Source organism: Trichomycterus rosablanca, chromosome 16 (assembly GCF_030014385.1).
Source record: "Trichomycterus rosablanca isolate fTriRos1 chromosome 16, fTriRos1.hap1, whole genome shotgun sequence".
Lineage (NCBI taxonomy): Eukaryota > Metazoa > Chordata > Actinopteri > Siluriformes > Trichomycteridae > Trichomycterus > Trichomycterus rosablanca.
The window spans coordinates 24,234,746-24,257,574 of NC_086003.1; the positions used below are offsets into that span (position 1 = coordinate 24,234,746).

The 22,829-nt window shown below is 38.1% G+C and overlaps 2 protein-coding genes across 3 annotated transcripts; one reads left to right on the plus strand and one right to left on the minus strand.

Moving 5' to 3' along the window:
• Positions 1 to 64: 64 nt before the first annotated feature.
• rhogb (ras homolog family member Gb) lies at positions 65 to 8,633 on the plus strand. Its single transcript, XM_063010982.1, has 2 exons — positions 65 to 129; positions 6,573 to 8,633. The coding sequence occupies exon 2, from the start codon at positions 6,622 to 6,624 to the stop codon at positions 7,195 to 7,197; it is 576 nt and encodes a 191-aa protein (XP_062867052.1). The 5' UTR covers positions 65 to 129; positions 6,573 to 6,621; the 3' UTR covers positions 7,198 to 8,633.
• Positions 8,634 to 12,609: 3,976 nt separating this feature from the next.
• pgap2 (post-GPI attachment to proteins 2) lies at positions 12,610 to 21,844 on the minus strand. 2 transcript variants are annotated; one of them, XM_063011224.1, is made up of 5 exons: positions 21,455 to 21,844; positions 20,214 to 20,463; positions 19,336 to 19,442; positions 17,748 to 17,856; positions 12,610 to 14,577 (listed from the first exon to the last, which is right to left on the minus strand). In XM_063011224.1, the coding sequence occupies exons 1-5, from the start codon at positions 21,623 to 21,625 to the stop codon at positions 14,513 to 14,515; spliced, it is 702 nt and encodes a 233-aa protein (XP_062867294.1). In that variant the 5' UTR covers positions 21,626 to 21,844; the 3' UTR covers positions 12,610 to 14,512. The 2 variants fall into 2 exon arrangements, with proteins under 2 accessions (XP_062867294.1, XP_062867293.1); XM_063011223.1 differs by having other exon boundaries at positions 12,610 to 15,226.
• Between the last annotated feature and the right edge of the window lie 985 nt (positions 21,845 to 22,829).

Genomic DNA, 22,829 nt, shown 5'->3' on the forward strand with positions numbered 1-22,829 from the left:
CACTTCCTAGATAATAACAACACTGCACCCAGCCTGAGCCACTTCTCTTCCACTGCGCTGTGGTCGCTGCGATCCGGAGCTCCTCTGCTCGCGCGCTGGGATCTGCTCACCTACTGCAGACTATGTTTGGTAAGAAACCTTGTATGTTTTCTTTTTTTCTTTTGTCTTTGTGTGACTGTGTTCATAACGCATACGGTTGGAAAACAGGTCGGAAAGATCTCAGTGACGTTCAGTCCGGGCGTTGACTTTTCTCCGAGCATTTAGCGGATCAGGAGAGTTGCGCACATTTACATTAGAACTTCATACCGGCTCATCTGTCACTCCAATGACACGAATACGAGATGTAATAATCGTTAGAGATGTAACAACCTGTAGTCTGTAAACAACTGTGTAATATCACTCCTATTCTAATGTATGTTTTGTTTATTTGGATTTTAACGTCATGTTTCATGACAGAACCGGTAGTTACTCGTTACACATGATTCATCAGTTCACAAGTTTAATGTCAAAAACAGTCGTGGACGATTTTGTATCTCCAATTCACCTCAATTGCATGTCTTTGGACTGTGTGAGGAAACCGGAGCTCCCGGAGGAAACCCATGCAGACACAGGGAGAACATGCAAACTCCACACAGAAAGGACCCGGACCGCCCCACTTCTTTCTGTGAGGCGACAGTGCTACCCGCTGAACCACTGTGTCGCCCACTGTTCTAATGCACTGCTTTTTCATGTCAGGGATGTACCAATTATAAAGGCTACTAAATATAACAGTGTGTGTTCATATAGTCCATTAATCCATGATTAAATGGTTTATCTGATATATAAAGATGTATCTACTTTATGATCATGGGGTATTGGAGTGTTCGATATATGACTGCATCTTATCTGCTTAATTATCCAATGGAATTACATCTATAATATGGACTACATGATCAATAGAAAATAATTCTTATGATTTTGTCATTCAGTAGTTTGTATATATAATCATATAGATCATATTACAATCTATAATGACAATTCAATGCTTGTTTCAATTACTGGACAATACCATCATATTATTGACCCACTATGACTGTATGGAATATTTTACCATATGATCAAAAAGTAGATAACCAATACTGTTGCTTCATAGGCTTGATAATCTGTTAATCTAGGTATTTTATATGTAATACAACTCAATATTACATATGAAAGCCTAGTCTAGTCCAATAGTCGATAATATTATGGCACAATAACTACAGTGACTAAATACCAAAAGCAAAAATAGTTAAATACATGTCTTCCCCATTGGATATAGAATATTGACTTTTGGACCATGTGATCTCATGGATGATTGAACTCTAAAGTTATAGGATCATATTCCAGACAGGTCACCACACACTTAGGGCAATTTCTAGTAGCTCCAAAGCGCCTTTCTGCACATCTTTAGACTTGTGAGTGAAAACCGGAGTGCACCCAGAGAAAACCCACACTGACACAGGGAGAACATGCAAACTCCATACAGAAAGGACCCTGTATGGAGGGGAATTAAACTCAGGCTCTTTTTGCTGTGAGGCGACAACACTCCCCACTGTGCCACCAGGCCACCCATATGCGCTGTAATTACAATATAAAATTTATTAAATGTAAGTTTTTACTTTACCACATGGATAGCTTATTATTTTATAAAAAAGTAAAACCATATGAAAACATTTCAGATATAAAAAACATACTCTTAAAGGCAACACAGCTCTAGATCTCAGATCTATATATTTTACAGAATGGAAATTCCAAAAGGTGCAGTAGACTACTGTGAATCTATGGCAGTGGTAGCTTAGTGGTTAAGATGCTGGACTAGTAATCATAAGGGTGCCGGTTCAAGCCTCACCGCCACCACTGTTGGCCTCCTGAGCAAGGTCCTTAACCGTCAATTGCTCAAACTGTATTCAGTCATAATTGTAAGTCGCTTTGCATAAAAAATGTCTGGTAAATGTATGAATAAGTTCATTTACTTTCTTATCTGATAGAGATAATTTATAAAAAGCAGTAAGTTTTACATGAGCAATAGTTAGCCTGCTTTTTTAAATGTCGTTAACCCTGATTTAACTCACTTTGCCTTGTTCTGCTGCAAAGAAGACACAGTGAACATGCATTGCTCAGCAGTCTGGCACACCAGGGTTCCTATACTGAGCATAAGTTCCTTATTAAATCTTCCTCTTGCGGAATATCCACTCTTACCGCTAAAAGTTCACAAATTACAAAAGAACCAGATTAACTGAGAGTAGAGCTTCCGAATATGTGAAAAAAGGAGATTATGAAACAGTGTACAGTACGCATCTTCTTCACCAGTCTTGCCATTTAGAATTTATTTATAATTTAGAATCTGACTTAATAAAAATATTCACATGTTGTTCACACGAGACCTTAGAGTTTTAACAATATGATGCATGTGTTATCTCTTTCTATAGTCTAAAAAGTAAATAAAAAACATAAACAAGGCTGATGTCCTGATTAACTATAACTTTATTACTTGTTTTATAGCACTTTTTTTTTAGCAAATGTTTAACATTTTAAACCAATTATTGCAAACTCAGCACACTGCTTTAAGTGAAGCGGTTAACACACACATTGTTAACAGACACTTCCACTTTTTATTTCATTTTTAAAATCTCAGATGCTTTAGTTCTCATTTCTTATCTTTTTAGCCATACAAAATACATATTTGAACTTCTAGGTTCTACTTCTAAGTTCTTCTTAAACTTGTAATTTTAGAACATTTAAAATATCTTTAATTTATTTTGGATGTGAAGCCAATAACATGTATTTTAATTAATCTACATTCTCACTCACAGTTAGCAGTAGTAAACCCTTTGCTGGCAACAGTTTTTGGAAAGTCTCTTTACGTTCCAGCATGATAGTGCCCCACTGCACAAATCACGGTCCATTTTGATGCGTTTTGTAATTTTATGTTAAGGAACTCCAGCGGCCTGCATGTCTATACTGGTGGCTTCAACATTGTGCCATGAGGTTTTTAATAAGGGCATCGTGGATTGATACTAAGTAACGTGGGCCATAAATTATTTTAAAGCATTCACTGTCTTGTGGTTGATTTTAGAATCTATAGATATGTGAGCAAAGTGTACTTGCAAAACATTGCAAGCATTAAAGGTTACAGCTTTCTGACACATTGTGACACTATTAGTGACATTTCCTGTAAGTGATGATCACATGGTAAAATCTTGTCAAAATCAAGTGCTTTTCATTTATCACACTCCAGTTTTAAAAGCAAAGATAATAAAAGCAAAGAAGCAGAAGTGTAAATGAATGAATTTGCTTCGTGTAAATGAAGCAGAAGCATTATTAAGTTGTAACGGTTTCAAATAGCTTATTTTTGTATTTTATTTTAATAATCGTCCCTGTCACCCCCTGCCCTCTCACACCTCCCTTCAGTCTCAGTTTTGCTCTGGCCAGTACATTGGGTAAATGGGGTAAATGAGTGTCTAAGTGAGCCAGTAAGCGACTAAGTACTGGAAGTTTCAGTCCAGTGTTGTTTTGCTGAACTCTTGGCTTGCTTAGCTCAGTAGCTAAAGCCTGAAAGCAGAGGGTTGGGTTCCAAATTGCTTACTCTCCCCATCCCTGGAGATTGGGCAGAGACTCTCTTGTCTCATTCTCTTATGGTAAATAATCTGCTGGGTTGTAAAAATCTGATAAAGAAAAAAAAGAAAGTACAGTAAAATAAAATGACAGGGAATAAAGAAAGAAACAGCAAAATGTAAAAGCTGATTTACTCTTTAAGAACTAAGTTTAAGACCTACATTGTTTATTTCTAATTGTAAAATACTTTAACAGTGCACTTTTAATCAAGTAATAATTTTACTTATCTTGTCCAGAAGTGGCAATAATTTAGAAATTATGGCTCACATACTGTAAATTCCCTATATGTTTAAATGCTAATGGAACTGAACAACATAGGTTTCTCTGCTCTGTGTGTATCCTGATACTGTGAGTGTTGAATAGTATAACTAAATAGTGTGAAATTATTGCAGTAACAGTCTTAATAATTTCTTGGTTGTGATTGTTTGATCACTCATACCTTTATCATGTGTTATATTACACAGCTAGCCTTTCCTGCTCCCTGCATTTTCTGTTTTGCATTAATATCTTTGTTTTTATTTCAGTGGTTGGTTTTATTCCGAACATATCTGTAAAGTAATTACATTGGCTAATCTATTATTCAGAAGGGGTTAATAGTTGACAAATGCCTTCATAACCATACAATCATGTTGTTTGCACTCAGCAAACACACAAGCAACATGCAAGATTGTATTTAAATTGTAAATTAGTAACATAACCAACATTCTGACAATCTTTCCTGCTTTATCTTTGACTTTTGTGTTCACCTATCTAGAACATTCCAGAGATTGTTTTCAATAAGAATGTAAAAAAGTAACATTTTGTCTGTAACTAATGATAATTGGGGTGCTTTTGTTAAAAACTATAAAATTGCCTAAAACTTTATGAATTATAATGTTATAAGGGTATTATATAACACAACGCTTTTATAAAATGATGTTTAACATATATATAGACCAAGTGTGCACAATGAAGGGTGACTGTAGAAAGCAAATGTCGACATGACCAAAAAACTAAATCCTGGACAGTTTGGGTAGTTTAGAAATCCCAGACAGATGCATTTTTAACTCCTAAAAGAGGAAATGCTCAGTAAAAAGACAATGTATGGACCCTGGGAAATACCTTTTCAGAAGCATTAGCAACACAGCAGGACACAATGGATGCTTTTAATGCCCTTGAATTATTAATACACAGTCGCCACTGCAGTTAGTGTTTGTATTTGTTTCAGTCAGCCTTATAGTCTCCCTTTAAAGTGTTCACTTGTTTTGAACCCACTGTTTTTATTTAAAAAGACTTCATCTATTAACAATAAGTGCAAAAGTAGCTGGTACCAGGTGCAATTTGTAGGATTAGTTACAGCTTTAGTAAACTGAATGGTATTGTAAGACACAAAACGAGCTTATTTTGCAGTGGCAGATCTGCAGTCACCCTGCAACTCATCACCCAGAGGTTTAAACTACACACATAAATTAGTTGCACAGCTCTGGGTTATTAAGGACAATACAGTAAAACATTAAACTGTTCACATATGTTATTAAAATACTAAGTTTACTTGGTGCAACAATAAAACTTTCAGGAATGATGTAAAGGTGAGGTGCACTTTAGCAGTGTGGTTTTTAGGACAGCAGCCCAGCAGAGTAAGAGAGGGCTAATAAACAATAAGTATAGTTTGGTTTGTAATGAAAGGGTGTAACAATGCTCACGTCATCATTCTATACTTCCTCTGTCATAATTCACTCTGTAGTTTAGGACAGTAAAATACATCAGGCAAAACTGCAGTATAAAAGGAAGTAAAGAGAACTGGTTTGGTTAAAACATCTATCCATAACAGACAAATGATCACAGCATGCTGCATGAAAGCTATGCGAAGTTCCCTATTTTGTTTCATTTTTGTATTTAGCCTGTTAGACAAGAAACCCACAGAGCCACCTGTGAACCAATACATCCACCCGATTATTCAGAACATTTAGTGTTATGTTCCTCAGTCTGATTCATTTCAAAACGTTCTAATTATGGTGATACATTTAATGTTTTCTTTCACCATACCATCATCCATCACTCTGCTGATCATGGTTGTAATGATAGTTCTTTAAGCAGTTTTATTCTTTTTCCTTTCAATTTAGACATATCCAATTCTCTATAACAATTCCAACTACACCCACACTAGTTAAACAGAGCCTCAGTCCAGAACACACCTCCTCTGACACGTATAGAGCCACTACTCGCCTGTGGATTCCTCCAAAATGTCTCAATACGTATGGATGAACACATCATGCACATCATACAATCTTAACCCTATGCTTCAATAACCTGACTAAAAACTGACTTCTGCAGCAGAAGTTTGAATAAAAGTATTATTCTAAATGTTTTTCATTCATCTGATATTAGCACAAACTTTAGTTGAGCTTTAAGGTGCTATTTCTACATTTATTCCTATATAGCTCTCTTGATTGTGGACAGTAACGTGTTTCAGAAGCTTCTTATTCATGACAGACCTGCATTTTAATTATTTCTAGATTATATTTAAACATTCAGACAAATTTTCTCTCAGCATAAGTTTGTTATTCTGTAGTTTTTTTCCTAAACTACAGAGAATTGTTGGAACAGATGATTCTCTGTAAACAGATTGTTTGGTAACTAAAGTATAATCAGTTGCTTCAAGTGAAATTTCCTCCCTTGTAAAAAGTGTGCTTGTTTTTTTTGACATCTGTATATAGAATGTTTTGTAATTATTGTGGCTTAGTCAGATCGGCCCTAGTTTAATGGGCACAAAATCAACAGCCTTAGTCAGTCTCAATCATCAACACTACAGAGTTGCCATGATATGCATGTCCCCTGCAAAGATTATGTAAACTTTTGACTAAAATTGTAAAGCTTTGCCCACTCTATCATTTGTCTGTGGTTGGTAATAGAAGCCATTGGTGGCTTTTAAAAAGTAATGCATGTATTTTACTTTTCAGGATGTTGCTGAAGCCGATCCTTTAGATCTGAGTGATCCAGCCGTTCAACATGCAGAGCATCAAATGTGTAGTTGTTGGAGATGGTGCGGTGGGAAAGACGTGCCTGCTGATATCTTACACCACTGGAGCTTTTCCCAAAGAGTACATTCCCACAGTGTTTGATAACTACAGCTCGCAGGTGAGCGTGGACGGCCGGACGATCAGCCTCAACCTGTGGGACACAGCAGGTCAGGAGGAATACGACCGTCTACGTACGCTCTCCTACCCCCAGACCAATGTCTTCGTCATCTGCTTCTCCATCTCCAGCCCACCCTCCTACGAGAATGTGAAGCACAAGTGGCAACCTGAGGTGACACACCACTGCCCCAACGTGCCTATCCTTCTAGTGGGCACCAAGAGTGATCTGCGCAGTGATCCTGAGGTCCAGAAGAAGCTAAAGGATCAGAACCAGGCACCTATAACGCAGCAGCAGGGCCAGGCGCTTGGCCGGCAAATCCACGCTGTCAAGTACATGGAATGCTCAGCCCTCAACCAGGACGGCATCAAAGACGTGTTCGCTGAGGCTGTTCGTGCCTTCCTCAACCCTCAACCTGCTTCAAACAAAAAACCCTGTGTGCTCCTCTGAGAATGTTACTAAATCTGAGAATTTTATACTAATATTGTAGAAAATTTATGAAGATTTTTATGAAGGTGTAAAAAAACCAGTTTGTGAAAATTAACGGACAGACAGACGACGGACAGACTGACTGACAGACAGACAGGCAACATCATCAAAAACGAAACACCACCATTAAGTGTCTTACTTTTTTATGTGCCTTGGTGTGGGTTCCACATGCCTACTGTTGATCTCTGGTAACTGTTCAGAGCCATTCATTAAGGTGTACAAGATTTCTATGCTCATCAAACCACTCAGTGACATCTTGTACCAATTAGAATAAGAAATTATCATCTTGGAAGAGATCTTTCCCATCAGAGTATAAATGTTTAGTTTGATCACTTTTTGACTTGTGGACTCGCAATGCAATTTGATCATTTGTCACCTGTGTAACAATTGCTAAATGAAATGATACAGTATGTATTGTCCTTTTTGGATTGCAATATGATACGTTTTTATCTGAGAGCCTGGAACACCAACTGTTCAAATGAAAAACCAAACAGTGTAGCAGACAAACCAATTAGTGTAGGGTTTTCCCTGTTTGGCTAATTAGGACTAATGAAAGTTTCTGATGATAATCATTTTTACATACAGTTGGTATGCCAATGACCTTTGCCATCCCACAACCATAGTCATGTGAACATACACAGACATCCGTGCACAAATAATAATGTGGATGGTTTATCCCCCAAGTAACAGACAGAGATTTTAAATCACATACTCAGGCTCTCCTCTAACCTCAAGACCATTTTGTGCATGTATCACTCTTCTGTAGGTGACATGCTCCATTAAAAACACACTTTGCCAAAGTACAACCTGTATTTTCTTAACTTATTCATCTTATCCTGAAGTATTGCTTAGAAATTCTAACAGGAATACATATTCAGAAATAATTTCATGAATTTCAGAAAACCAGGTGTGAACAACATTAAAGAAACCGTAAAAAATAGAAATCCTGGCCACTCAGGTGGAGCAGCGGTAAAGCGTATGCTGTTCACCAGAGCTGAGATCTCGAATACATCGTATCGAATCTTTGCTCTGCCTTGCCGGCTGAGGCTGAGTGGCTACATAAACAATGATTGGCCTGTTGTTCAGATAGGGGGCAGGACTAAAAGCCAGATGGGGACTCTCTCTCAGACTGGTGAGATTACGACCTCTGCTGGCTGTTTGGTGGCGCCTGCATGGAGATGGGGAAGGAGTGCGGTAGCGCACTGCGCTCGTCAAGTGTGGGTGATAAGATGTTCGATTGCTGTGCACGTTTCGGAGGGGGCGTGGAGCAGCCTCGTCCTCCCCAATCAGGAGCAAGGACCAGCATTAGTGAGAGGATGATTGATGGGTAGAAATTGGATACACTAAAGTGGGAGGAAAAGGGGTAAAAAAAAAAAAAAAAGAAAAAAAAAAGAGAATTCCCAATACCAAATGTGAGCTGGCAGGTTGACTACATTAGGGGTAAATACAATTAAATGCAAATGCAATTTTTAACCAAAATACATTTTGTTTTAAAGCACGTCATGCTCCAAACAGCAGTCTGAGAATTTACTTAATTTAATTTAGTATATTATAGTTTGTAAATAAATAATGATGCTTTTTAATGTCTCTAGATGCTTGTTATGCTACATGATTGGATCTTTTACAGATGGTGTGTATGGTCATTTAGCTTTTGCTTATCTAGCTATGTGTTTTGGTTCGTGTCTACATCAGCAACTGCAGTCGTTTCTGCATGGACATTTCAGTTATGTATTGACCACACTACTTCCTCATGGAGGGGGAAAACACACAATTGGCAGTGCTTTCAGGAAGCTGTACACAGTACAGTCCATTCTCATCATTTACTGTTTGCTAGTGTGTCAGGGTGGGGTGAGAGTGGGAAGCTTATGAGGAAATTTACCATTTGAAGCACTTGATGAATGAACAGGAATCTGCTTTTACTATTATTATTGTTTAATTACAAAATAATGAATGAATGCAGCACATAAATATATGGACCAGGGTTTGATTCTCACCTCTGGTCACTGTCTGTGAGGAATTTTGCATCTCTCCCCTTTTTCCATGTGGGTTTTCTTTGTTAAAATAAAAAGAACAACCAAAATGTGGCTAAGCTGGTCTTAAATCATGATGGGACATTATACCCTTACTCATTAATTCACTCTGTCACACTTAGCAGCAATTTAATGTAGGCTCTCCAACTTCTGCTTGTTTTTTGAAAGTAACTGAACCATGTTAATGTGTCCAGCTGAACTGCCGCAAGAATATAATGCAGCATTACATTAGATTACAGAAAGGGGAAGCTATGTAACTACATGATATTGATGAAATATTGTGAAAACCAGGGTGGACACAATCATTTAAATTGGCTTGATGTCTTCTTCTGTGAAAGCTAAATTTGATCATATTTAAATAAATAGCTTTGCATGAATAAAATACTAAAAAACTTGATTGGTGATAATGATAGGGTTTAGAAAACAAAGATGACAATCACTAAAAAAACACTTCTTAAGCTGATGTCTACGACAAAAATCTTATGTTTTGCTTAGATAATAAATAATAAATTGATAATACCATTTTTTCTAGCATGGTCAGGTATCAGTGTTTCTTTAAAGGAGATTAAGTAGCAGTGTATTTCTAACACCGTTCTAAACAGTTTTCTTTTAACATGTACAAGCAAAATCAAGCTATGATGGACTTGCACAGTAGGCATTAATTCTGTTACACCCCAGATCTTAAGGCTCTTTAAATTTAGACTGACTTTTAGCTGATTTGGATTTTGGATGTCCCCAGACTTAGCTCAGCAAGTTGGCTTTATTATATGAGAAAATACACACACAAGCATAAACAGCCAAGCTAACATGCTTCAATGCCTGACCTAAACAGAGATATTTTCTCGAGAAGAATGTATACTGAGTGTCCTTTTTATTTACTTACTTTTTGTATATGCTGTTAAGTTGCCATGCTTTGCTGGTGGAAGGACAATAATAAATGAATAAAGAATATAATTCTTAATAAAAGCATATTTATTTTACTTACATTTGTACAAATTTGTACACACAATACATATTAAAAGAATAACTTATTTTCAAGCTCTTGGTCTGTCACCAGTCACCTTTATAACTTTTAGTCATTTGCCCTAAATGTATTGGATTTGTGGCTTTTGTTTCTTTGGTTCTGTACACAAGCTCATCCAGCCTACAAAAAGTGATGCAAATCTTTCACCCATTTTTTAACCAAGCACCAACCTACATTCATGACTGTATAGTCTGTTATAGAATGAAACTAACTGATTAGGTTGATAAAATTCTCACCTCAACACACAGACATTCACATGTACAAGACTTCATATCAGTACTACATAGTTTACATAATGGACTTTCTGTTTGTGACACATCAGTGTTTTAACACATGATCCCAAATTGTACCAACGTTAAACTTATTTATAGATTACAGTATGTGAAACTGTGTCCTAAACCATATTAGCAAACTTATGTGATGTTACATAAGGCCTGGATGCAGTGTGTGGTCTGTGTGCGGGCATTTAGAGCAAAGATTTAGGTCAGAGTTAGTCTTTTATTACATAGCTACCTTAGTCTCAAAGTGAAAGAAGCAACCATGTCTTTGCTGCTTAGCTACGTTTATGTTAATAGGAAAACAATTCTTAATTAAGTTCTTCTTTAACTAATGGTTTCCAGTACAAGTTTGCCATTTCCAAGTAAAATCTTCAGATTGACGTATTGCTACAATATATTGCAATATCAGGTTCTGTAGCTTTGTGGATGAGTGTTTTCTCCTGTGGAGTCCATTGTGTGGCCACTAAACAAAACTCATCTTTTTCTCAGTTTCTATGTATGAAAAGTAATCTTCTGACAGAGCAAAACTGGGAAATTGATTATATTTCCTCTTACTGTTCAGCTCACAAAAGCTCTATTTGTTATTGATGAGACCGAGTATGCTTTTACCCAACATCACTAAGTCAGTTTCTCTTGCCTTCATTTCCTCTATTTTGTAACAGTTTGTAGTTTATTTCCCTAGATTTCTAATGTTAAAATGCATTTTAATGTGAATAAAAGTCAACACAGCTTTGTTGTTTATTAGTTTGTGAACTGGACTGGCGTAATAGATGCGATGCGCCACCCCAGAGTACATTTATTTATAACATATATAATAGAAACCTTCAGGAGTTATAAGTATAAAGTTATATCTTATACTTGAATATTTTCCCCTTTACTGTGTTTGACCCTCTTAAAGATGGTACATTAGCATCTAAACTATTTTTTCACACATGACTTTACACCACATTTTAGGCAATAATGAGTCAGTGCAGTAGCATTGTGAGTACGCAGACTGAAAGAGGAAGTAGCCTTGCTGCTGTATATTTAAATAAAGCTTCATCTCACCCATTTCCTTATTTAACTGATACAAGTTTATAACAGTAAGTAGAGCCACTGAGCGTAGTGTTAACCTTGATACTCCTCACACGATACATGTCTTATTTTGTGTCTTTCCTTTAGATCTTAATTTTACAGCATTTGCTTAATAAGTGAGAGTTTAGTCAACGATAAAACCCAGTTTCTCTCTTATTATGTCTCGTCAAACATCTCGTTTGATCTCCAGTGTGTTTCTTTGCCGTTGTAGTCAAGCTACCAATATTTTTATAAAACAAATCTCAAAACACAGACTCTTGTCTCAAACATAGTTTTTTTTTACGTAATTGTTCATGAATGCCAAGAAGTAGGATGTGTATCATGTGTGTTATGTAACTGATTGTACATACACTACATGGACAAAGGTATTGGGACACCCCTTCTAATTATTGAATTCATGTGTTTTAGCCACAATAGCTAACAACTGTAATAAATCACTTAGATGCAGGACATTTTATGCTTTCAATTTTGTAGCAACTGTTTAAGGAAGGTCCTTTCCTGTTCCAGAATGACTGTACACCTGGGCATGAAGCAAGCTTTATAAAGACATAAAAAGCTTAATTTAAAGAAACTTCAGTGGCCTGCTCAGAGCCCTGACCTCAGCCCCACTGAACAGCTTTGGAATGACCTGGAACATCAAATCTTTAGACTGAATGGGCACAAATACCCACAGATGAAGTACTGTAAAGCATTGTGCAAAGCCTTCTCAAAAGAGTGACTGTTGCTATAGCTGAATATGTTTTAGCCATTTTTAAAACAGCATGTCAAACAATCTTATGGTCATGTGTCAACATACTTTTGGTCATTTGGTGTACCTGTTAGCAGTGGTTGTAGCTACAAACAACTGAGCTCAATAATTAGCATTATTGTCTTCATACTGTTGGCCATACAATGTATTTTTAATTAATCAATCAATGCCTTCCTTATCTTTTGAATATTATTTCTTTTTATTTTTCTCAACCTGTCACATTATGTATCTGCATGTTCATCAGCGTGATGGGTTTTTCTCATGTACTACGTGTCCTGGTAGGGTTACTTCACTTATTTGACAGTAAAATGAGCTCTCAGTAGCTGCATTTGCTTTTCCCATTATAACAGTGATGCTTTGTTCTGCAGCTTTATTCATTTGTTTACATGTTGGTGGAAAGAAATAACACACAAACGCCTGGTTCTGACAGTATCATGTAATAAACAGTCAACACTTGACTGTTCTGTACCATTTAGAGTTTTGTGCTATCAGATTTACTTCTGCCACAGTCTATTTAAAAACAGATAATGACTTTTGTACAAACAAAGAAAAGGGAATTTCGTCCAACATGTCTACTTTTACAGGCCTGGTTCTAATGTGAAACACTGGGTGAAAGGAAGGAACACCCTGGACAGGGAATTAATCCATCTCGGGGCCTCGTCCACTCCACCCAGTTGGCCAATAGGCCAGACGTCAATTGGCGTGTCCAAAGGGTGGGAGTGCCAGAGGGGATTCCTTCTGACTGCTGCAATTACACCATCTGCTGGCTGATCGATGGTATCTGCACAATGACAAGGGGGGTAAATGGATTTTGGTGCATAATACGGATCTCTACATGAACCTTTGTGCAGGTGAAAAGAAGCGACCGGCTACTGCACACAAACTGGAGAAGTCAGTTATGTCTGGTGATGGGCTAGTTTAATAGACTGCTGCACCACCCGAGTGCCTGCAAAGAATAACAATGAAAAATAAAAACTAAAGCTGCATTATATATTACAGAAATTTATTTCACACTGATCTATAAACCATTTGGTACAGAGGGAGAACACACTCATCATGACAGAAATGACCAGATGTGCTAGTCTGACACTCATCAAATAAAAAGAGTGCACATTTTTAATTTATGACTGTACTTAAAATTACAATATAAATTATTCCTAAAAAGTTTGTCATTATTTTTTTCTGAATATTAAAATATTGTTCTCATTAATATGTATATAATATACAGTTATACTGACTGTAGCCCATCTGTTGGTCTGTACACTTGGTCACGCCAGTACCCAATTTTTCAATAAAAAGTGCACTCCTGACCAGATGATTTTTGGTTGGTGGAACATTCTCAGCGCTGTGATGACACTAACATGATAATGACGCGGTACTTTGTATTCTGGTATCAGTGTAGCAGGTGTAGCGGTGTTGTTGGGATTTTAAATAATGTTTAACAGTGTACAGAACAACAGAAGGGCTACAGTCAGTAACTGTACACTCACATGATACATGGTTGGTGTAGCTTTTAAAATAATGATTGTACATAGCAGACAGTTGTACCTAATAAAGTGGTCAGTGAGTGTACAATTATGAAAGAAAGACCCAAATCACAGACCTGCCTCAAGACAATGAACAGATATGTAATACTATTCATAGACCAACAGTTTCATATTAATGTATTAAGAACATTGGAAATCTGAATGCTGGACTGATGTTTGTGAAGAATGATGCAGAACTATAAACAGAAGGTCAAAGTAAATCCACCTTTTAAACACTCTGCTGTAGTTTGTTAGCGTTTTAGACCTCTGCACCACCCGAGCACCCATACTGCAAATTTCTAGTGTAAAATGTTCGCATCAGGTGCTGGGATACTTAAAATGGTCACAAGAATAAAATACCCTATAATAAATGTTTTCCCCCAAATTGCTGATTTACTATTTTTCTTCTTTTTCTACCCAATCTAGTAAAATCCTAATTGTTTTGACCCAAAACTCCCTCTTGAGGTGAACCACAGACTGTCACACGCCCGACCGCTTGTTTTCACTTGCCTGAAGGGGGATGAACAGAGTGCAGAACTGAATACAGAGAGCCATGCGCTGTCATCCGTGATCAACTGTCTTATGTGCAGGCACCTCTATAAGCCAGTCGAGGCCAAACTGCTGCAGCAATGAGGAACCCCGGCTTGACCATTTCCTCCCCCTACACGCACACACAATCATGTCTGTGTAGGCGCATGGTTGAGGTTCAAACCTGATTAGTGGGTTAGCACATTGGACCACTGTGCCACCTGAGCGTCATAAGTTAAAGTCAGTGGCATTAAGGTTCCAAATACATGCAAGAAGTAAAACAGGTTTAAGGTCAGTTAAGAGCAATATTTCCAATTTTATGAAAAATAACCCAAATGTGCTTCCAGTTTCATGTTTCACGACAACGTTCTGCCATTATTTTAAATTAGTACACAAAATTTGTCCCAACCCAAAAAATCTTTTCAAGTTTTGTAAAAATACCAGGCTAAAAATATCAATTGTGCAAAAAATCCCAGATTCAGTTTTGTTTAGCAAATATATGAAACACTGTACAATGCGTCCTTTGTAAACAGTTTTTGTAAACAGTAAAAAAGTACAAACACAATATTCACATCATAACTTAAGTACAAGAATAAACAGTCCAGGTATTTGGGCCAAGATTTCCTGCGGTTCCATAGTTAGGTACTTTTGTCAGACGCGCTTGCCCTCGGGTGGCACTACCACCATAATCTCTCTATTCCCAAAGTCCCAGAAGATGGTCATATGAAAGGCCATGTTGGCGATCACAACCAGGTACTCAAAAAAAGCGAAGAGGGTGTAAACTATAAAAAATAAAAGGAAAACACACATCAGATTAAAGGAGTTATGGTATGATATTTCTACAGTATAATAACCTTGTTAAAAATACATTAATAAGCCATTTTTGTGAATGGACTCACTATTCAATTTTTTAGGAACACCATACTTATACTGGGTAAGACACATCTTGTTTTTAAAAGCCTTCTTTATTGACTCATGGATTGAGGGAAAATTTTTGCGTGATGTGCACTATTATGCTGTCCATCTCCTGTTTAACCACAAACCAATGGTGCTATAATGGATTTAGATGTGGCAAATGGGGAGGCCATTAAAGAACACTATGCTCATGGTTATGTTAACGGAACCAGCTAAAGATGTATGTGTGCGTGTGTGTGTGTAATCAGGTGGAGGTGTTAACACATCTAAATGTATGATACTTTTAAAAAATGGTAAACTTTGGCCATGCAATACTGCACAAGATCAGCAACAACGCTCAGATAGGGTGTTAGATTGAAACCTTGTTTGATACATATTAGGGGACCCAACGTATAGCAAGTCAGCAAGTTACTACCACAAGTCAGGTTGGGTCCATGTATTTACGTAGTTCATTCCAAACCCTGCCATCTTCAAGTGGCAGCAGAAGTTAAGATTCATCTGACCCGGCAGGTCCAGTCTTAAACTTTAAACCTTGGCTAAGCATGCACACAATGTGGTCCCAAATTTCTGTTTTTGGCTGACAGTTGTAAAACCTCATGTGGTCTGCTGCTGTTAAAGCCTATCTGGCTAAATGCAATATGCGTTCTTATGCTTTAAATGCTCACCACAGATGCAGGAATGTTTTTTTTAAATGCATTTTCTTCCTGATTTAGCTCAATTTTGTCTTCCGCTGCTAAGAGATACCAGATTGCATCTGTGGAGAGCACGTCGCTGTACACACTTCTTCCGACACGTGCACAGCCCTCCTCTTCTCGCCCATGCATTCTGCACAGGCGTCTCTTTCACCAATCAGGGCCCTTACACAGTGTATGAAGACCCACCCACCCACACATAGTCCAGCCCCCACCCTGCAGATACTGCGGCCAATTAGTATCTGCTGCACACACTGCCAATTATGCCCACCAGATGGCGCCCAGCCGACCAGTGGCAACACCGAGTTTCGAACCGAGGAGTTCAGAAACTCGGTGCTGGTGTGCTAACGGAATATCCCGCTGCGCCACCTGGGCGCGCAGAAATGTTTTTTTGGGTAAGCATAGGCTTCCTGTTAGCTTTAACTCCTGTCTGGGCATTCTACTTAAGGTGCACAATTCTTACATTTAAGATCTTGGGTCTGCAGAACTGTATGCACAGAGATGCTGCCACATCACTGGCTGCTAAAACTACATGATTGTGCAGATTTTCAATAAAATGGCCCATGACTGTATGTATAATTTAAATTTTATATATTGCACTGCTATTTTCCTTGGATACTTGTTACTTGTACACCACTTTATTTTCTACAAGTACTGAGTACAATTCCAGCATCTAACAATTACCATGACTGCTTTTAACCGTACTGAGAGGGGACATTAAAGTTCAGAGCTCACATTAGATAGGTCATTTTGTTCTTATGCTATGTTAGTAAGAGCTTTAACACTGTTTGCATATGCCTGTAAAAGGATAAGCGTTATTAGTGTCATGCTAATTGTTTGGTTAGTATATTTTATGGTAGTACACCTTAAGGAAAATGTCATTTGAAAAACATGTCAGATCTTACACTGCGAATATCAGAGTTAATATCAAAGTGCATGACATTATGAAGCATCTGAATGAGTTTATACAGCCTTTTCAGTCACACCCTTTGCAAACAGAAATCATTACAGACACTTCATAAACACTGTCAAAAAAACTGTGACATTGCACAAATATAGGATGTGCCATTTCTAACAAGCCAGTTCAGCACAAAGCTTTTTCGGAAACAGCAAAAACTGTCATTCTTAATCGGAAACATCTAGAAGCAGCAACAGCTCAGTCGTAGAGCTATAAGCTGCATAAGCCCAGAATAAAACCAGAGTACTGCAACATAAAATGTGCAAACAAACTGCAAGCTCCAAAATCTATTGATACACCTTTCTAAAAGCTAAAAAAGTGGACCAACTATATACTCATATTTTGCATTTTTCCCCAATTTTCCTCCCAAACCAGCTGTATCCAATCACCCGATTGCATTACGCTTGCTCCTTACTGATGTTGATCTCCACTCTGAGGAGACTGAGGAGAGCTGTGACTAACACAGTAAAACAGTAGTCGACTGCATCTTTTCACCTGCACAAGACGAGTTCATATGTGGATCAGCTCTGCGTACAAAGAGACACACCCTGTCCACATTATTCCCCGTCTCTGTGCAGGCGCAATCAATCAGCCAGCAGAGGTCGTAATTGCATCAGTTATAAGACATCCCCTTCAGCACCCCCCAAGGCTGAACAGGCATAAATGAATCAGGAGATCAGAAATTTGTATCATCTGAAAGGTTTTTCAACACCTGGACAAAAATGATGGTAAACTCACTTCCTGGTTCGCAATACTTGTTGTGGCGCCTGAAGAAGTACGCAGCAAGCCCACAGCAGCAAATGCTGAAGAGGAAGAGGCGGAACTTATAGCGGTATGAGGTCACGTCCTGGTTTGAAGACAGAAACAAATGGAGAAAATAGAAAAAGATGTCATGAGTGATGGGCAAAAAGGACCGAAGAAACATTTTACCACTTCTTGTGTGCAAGATGTGGTACAATCAGTTAGAGGGAGGTTCTGTAAAAGCTCGGTTTATCTTAACCACTTCCTTACAATGCACACCCCACTCACACATCTTCACATCTTTAACAGATCCACTGCGGTCTCTAACACATCAACTCGGTTCACAGTTGCAGCTACACCTCTCATTAATTTAGCAAGATATGCTTTTGTGGCCAGGTCAAAATGTTTTTATTTAAAATTTAAATAAATTGCCCTTTTATCTACAAATAACAGAACTGTGTCTGTACAGTAAACCTCTAATTGAAAGTAATAACAGATTTTTCTGTATACAGTCTATGTGTGCATCAAATTTTTTTTTTTGTGCTGTTAATCAGGAGAACTACTGTACATCAAGACAGAAGTTTGTGTATATAGTGCCACCTGATGGTTATGAAGGCTGGAGTGTGTAATAAAGTATTTGCCTCCATTTCTAACTGCCTCTATTACTGCACATTGGTACACTTGTCAGTGAACACTTTCTAATTATATGAGGATGGCGTATTTTTTTTCTATTATATTTGATGCATTTTCTCCCATTTTCTCCCAATGTAGTGTAGTCAATTTGTCCTCTGCTGCTGGGGGATCCCTGATTGCAGTTGAAGTGGGTATATTGCTGCTCACTCCTTCGACGACCCACACGCAGCCTTTAAAAGAAACTTTTTCACCTTTGCATTTTGCACCACCCACCCACATAGTCCGGTCATCCCATTCTGCAGGCACTGCCAATTATGTCCGATAGATGGCGCCCAGCCGACCAGTGGCAACACTGAGTTTCAAACCCGAGGAGCTCAGAATCTCGGCGCTGGTGTGCTAGCGGAATATCCAGCTGCGCCACCTGTATATTTTTGGTTGGAGCACAATTTCCCTGCCAGCACTGATGAGTCGTTTAAAAATCCAGACAACACTGGATTACTACTGCTGCACTGTAGGACACAATGCTACCAAGTCATAACCATATTGGTGTTACAGCAGCAACATTTTTGGTAAGTAAGGGGATCACTTTTCATTAGTAAATGGGGAGACAGGGTAATGGGGCGGTGCTACAGTCAGTAATTAGTTACCCATAAATACATGTAAGATGTAGCTTACAAAATAGCCAATGAAAGTATGTAGTTAGGTGTACGTTATAAAGAACAAACCTACAAACACTATTTTGAGCAAATTAAAAAATCCAAAGGCTAAAGGCTGCTTTAGCTGAACAATGCATGAGAGGTTGAAGGAGGCAAACCCATTATTGCTCAAGCTTTCGATATAAATCATTCAACATTTACATTCAACATTTACATTTCATGTTTAAAAACAACTTTCATATAAAAATATCACAACCTTAAGCAAAAGGAGGTAAAAAGGAAAAAGGATTTAATACCTCAGAGCTGAGGGAGTACTTTGAAATGACCCGCCACAGTTTGCAGGTGCACAGCATGTGAAGCAAAGAGCTCGAAACAAAAGTGATGAAGCCATATTTATGAAGACCTGCAGAGCAAACACACACACACACTCACATCACAGCAGCTTCATGCTTTTTTCTTTATGTTATCCCTGCAACACTTTTTCTATGGCTGAGATAAAAGGCACAACACTATGCTGCAGTTGTGCATAAAAATAACATATGCAAAAAATGCAAATTAGGTAAAAGAAAAAGCATTAAAACTAAAACATATAACATTAGTGTTTTATTGCAAAGCCGTTACAGTGTTAAATCAGAAAATAAGTTGTCATGTGGCTTCAAGATTACTAATCAAGAGTACACATCTGGAGAAATATTATGGATTTTGGCTTAAAGCTGGTTGATCTGAAGTCTTAATATGACAGAACCAAATTTAAGCAGGACTTAAACACAATGGGAGAAGCTGTGTCCCAAAGCACATCCTGGTGTACTAACTGGCATGTCTAAATAGCAAACTACGAATAGTATAGTTACACACTATGTAGCACATAGTACAGGCCTCAGAATGGATTGGCATCATATTCAGGCTTGGTTAATGTATTGTGCCTTGTAAAATGTAATAAAACATAAAAAGTAAAATGAATAGAATATTGCTAAATATGACATTTAATCCTTTATAAATAAATAAGAGGCAAATGGCTTTTACATCCAAAATACCTTCATGTATTATCATGCTATAGCTACATAGCTGAAAATTTGAAAGTGCACCCACCTTGTACAAACACAGAACATCCTAAAATAGTACATTTGCCAATCACAAAATTGGAACCATAACATGTGGAACAGATGTCACTCACTATAGTTTTCAGTAGAACAGACGTAGGTGAGCAGCAGCAGTCCAATGTTTTCAGTCAGGGCCAAAAAAAATGTAAAGACGCTTAGTAACAGGTCCATGGTCTGCCTGGCAAAACGTCCTCTGTAAAAGTTAAAGTAGGTTGTTGATATCAGCAATCGTGGGGCAGAGTGTAGGCCAATGCAGAACCGCCAGATGTAGCGCTCTGGTGTGAGACTGATGGCTGCACTGACCGATGGAAGGTAGTTGTTGACCTATGCAAGAGGAGCAGTTACATTTCAGAAGTGGACAGTTGAACTTTGTTTGTGATTTAGTAATAAAAAAGACTGAGACAGCAAAACTATGGATGTTACGAAAACTGTAACATTATTTTAGACAGTTTTAGTAGTGGATGGCCACTGTGGTCAGAGGTTGTAGGCAAACCACATACCAACCCCAAACAGATTTTTTTAAATTTAAGTAACAAACTATAACCTATTAAAATCACAAATAGTAGGGCAGCACGGTGGCTAAGTGGGTAGCACTGTCGCCTCACAGCAAGAAGGTCCCGGGTTCGATCCCCAGGTGGGGCTTTCTGTGTGGAGTTTGCATGTTCTCCCCGTGTCTGTGTGGGTTTCCTCTGGGAGCTCCGGTTTCCTCCCACAGTCCAAAGACATGCAAGTGAGGTGAACTGGAGGAAAAACTATGATTATATTCTATAATATCGGCAGTACATTTAGGAATTTTCATTTATGATTTTACAGCAGACGTGAGTTCGTGGCAGCAGTGTAACTAGTTTGGTCGGTGCTCAGTTTCACCCACTGTCATGGGTGCTCAGTTATCACAATGGACCATCATAGAGGAATGTCACTGCCAACAGAATTGGAAATTGGATGCACCCAAACTGGACCAATGAAACAAGAAAAACCTGGTAATCTAACCACATACGTATAAACAATTTGTTTATTCTGCGTCTAAAAAAATAATATCGACATTATATATTTACAGATTGGTACATTTGTTAAAGGCTTCGCTGCTATAACACGTTTGGCCAACAGGGGCCGCCAGAATGCGCTGTTTCTTATTACTACTGGCAACAAAGTTTATTTGTATAAAGTTAAAGTTTTGTAAACACATCACAGCAGGTGAAAGATAAATGAATAAAATTGTATACAGACATGACAGTGGGTGAAATGGAAGTAAATGGAGTTTTATGCAGACATGGCAGTGGGTGAAATGACAATGAATGAAATTGTGTATACACACCTGGCAGTGAGTGTATGTGGCTTCATTGTAGTGATACAGTATAGACAGAGTGATACAGGCGAAGAATCCGATCAAAGGTAAACACACAATTACTACCGAAAAAATACTTAAATTAACTCTGAACAGCGGCTTATCCCGCTCAGCACCACCGTAAGGAAGCATACTGCTCATGTTCACACACAGGTTAGGATAAACCCTGCTGTACTGACACACTCCATCTCAGAGAACTGATATTTACTGGACTATTAAATACAAAAGCTCTTAGAGTTGAAATACAATCCACTAGTTAGCATTTATCTCACCGCCCACGGTCCTGCTAGCTGCTTAGCACTGTTGCGCTTTGTGCTACCGACAGTTAAAATATTGGTAAAACCGATTATACCGACATTTACAAACAAATGACCCACAAATTAAATCTGTTTGCTTTTAAACTTGTCACAACAACGACACGGTGCTGTAGAAAAGGTACAAGTAGAGAATGAAGTGGCGAATCAGGCTGGTTAGAGTTCACAACTTCAAACTAAAAGTCCTCAGACCCTTGTGTTGATAAAAGTGCCAATGCTGAACCCACTTTTTTGCTTATGTTTCTTTATTCTATGTGCTAGACTGTCCTGCCTGCATAAAATCAGTAAGACATTACCAATTAAGTCAATTAGTCCAGGATTTTAACATCATGTTTTACACACTTTGGTTACATTCATGACAGAAACGGTAGTTATTCGTTACACAAGATTCACAAGTTTACAAGTTCAATGTCAAACACGGTCATGGACAATTTTGTATCTCCAATTCACCTCACTGCATGTCTTTGTACTGTGGGAGGAAACCGGAGCTCCCAGGCAGACAGGGAGAACATGCTCCACAAAGAAAAGACCCGAACCCAGGACCTTCTTGCTCTGAGGTGAAATCCACAGTGGAGCATCACACATTAGTCCTTTCACCCATCACCCAAGGACAATTTAGAAGAGCCGATCCAGGTTGCACGTTTTGGCAGGTGAGAGGAAACCAGAGTACTCAAAGAAAATAAAAACCCATGTTAGTACAAGAAGAAAATGCTCACGTCAGACTTTATACAGTTATCAGAAGAATAACTGGCCCCCAAGAACCCTGGTGCAGCTCAGCACCCTACTATTATTATCTTGACATATACTAAACACTGTCAAGTTAGTGCCCTACCAATGGTGCTCTTGTATTTTAATGCATGTACAGTATCACAAAAGTGAGTACACCCCTCACATTTCTGCAGATATTTAAGTATATCTTTTCATGGGACAACACTGACAAAATGACACTTTGACACAATGAAAAGTAGTCTGTGTGCAGCTTATATAACAGTGTAAATTTATTCTTCCCTCAAAATAACTCAATATACAGC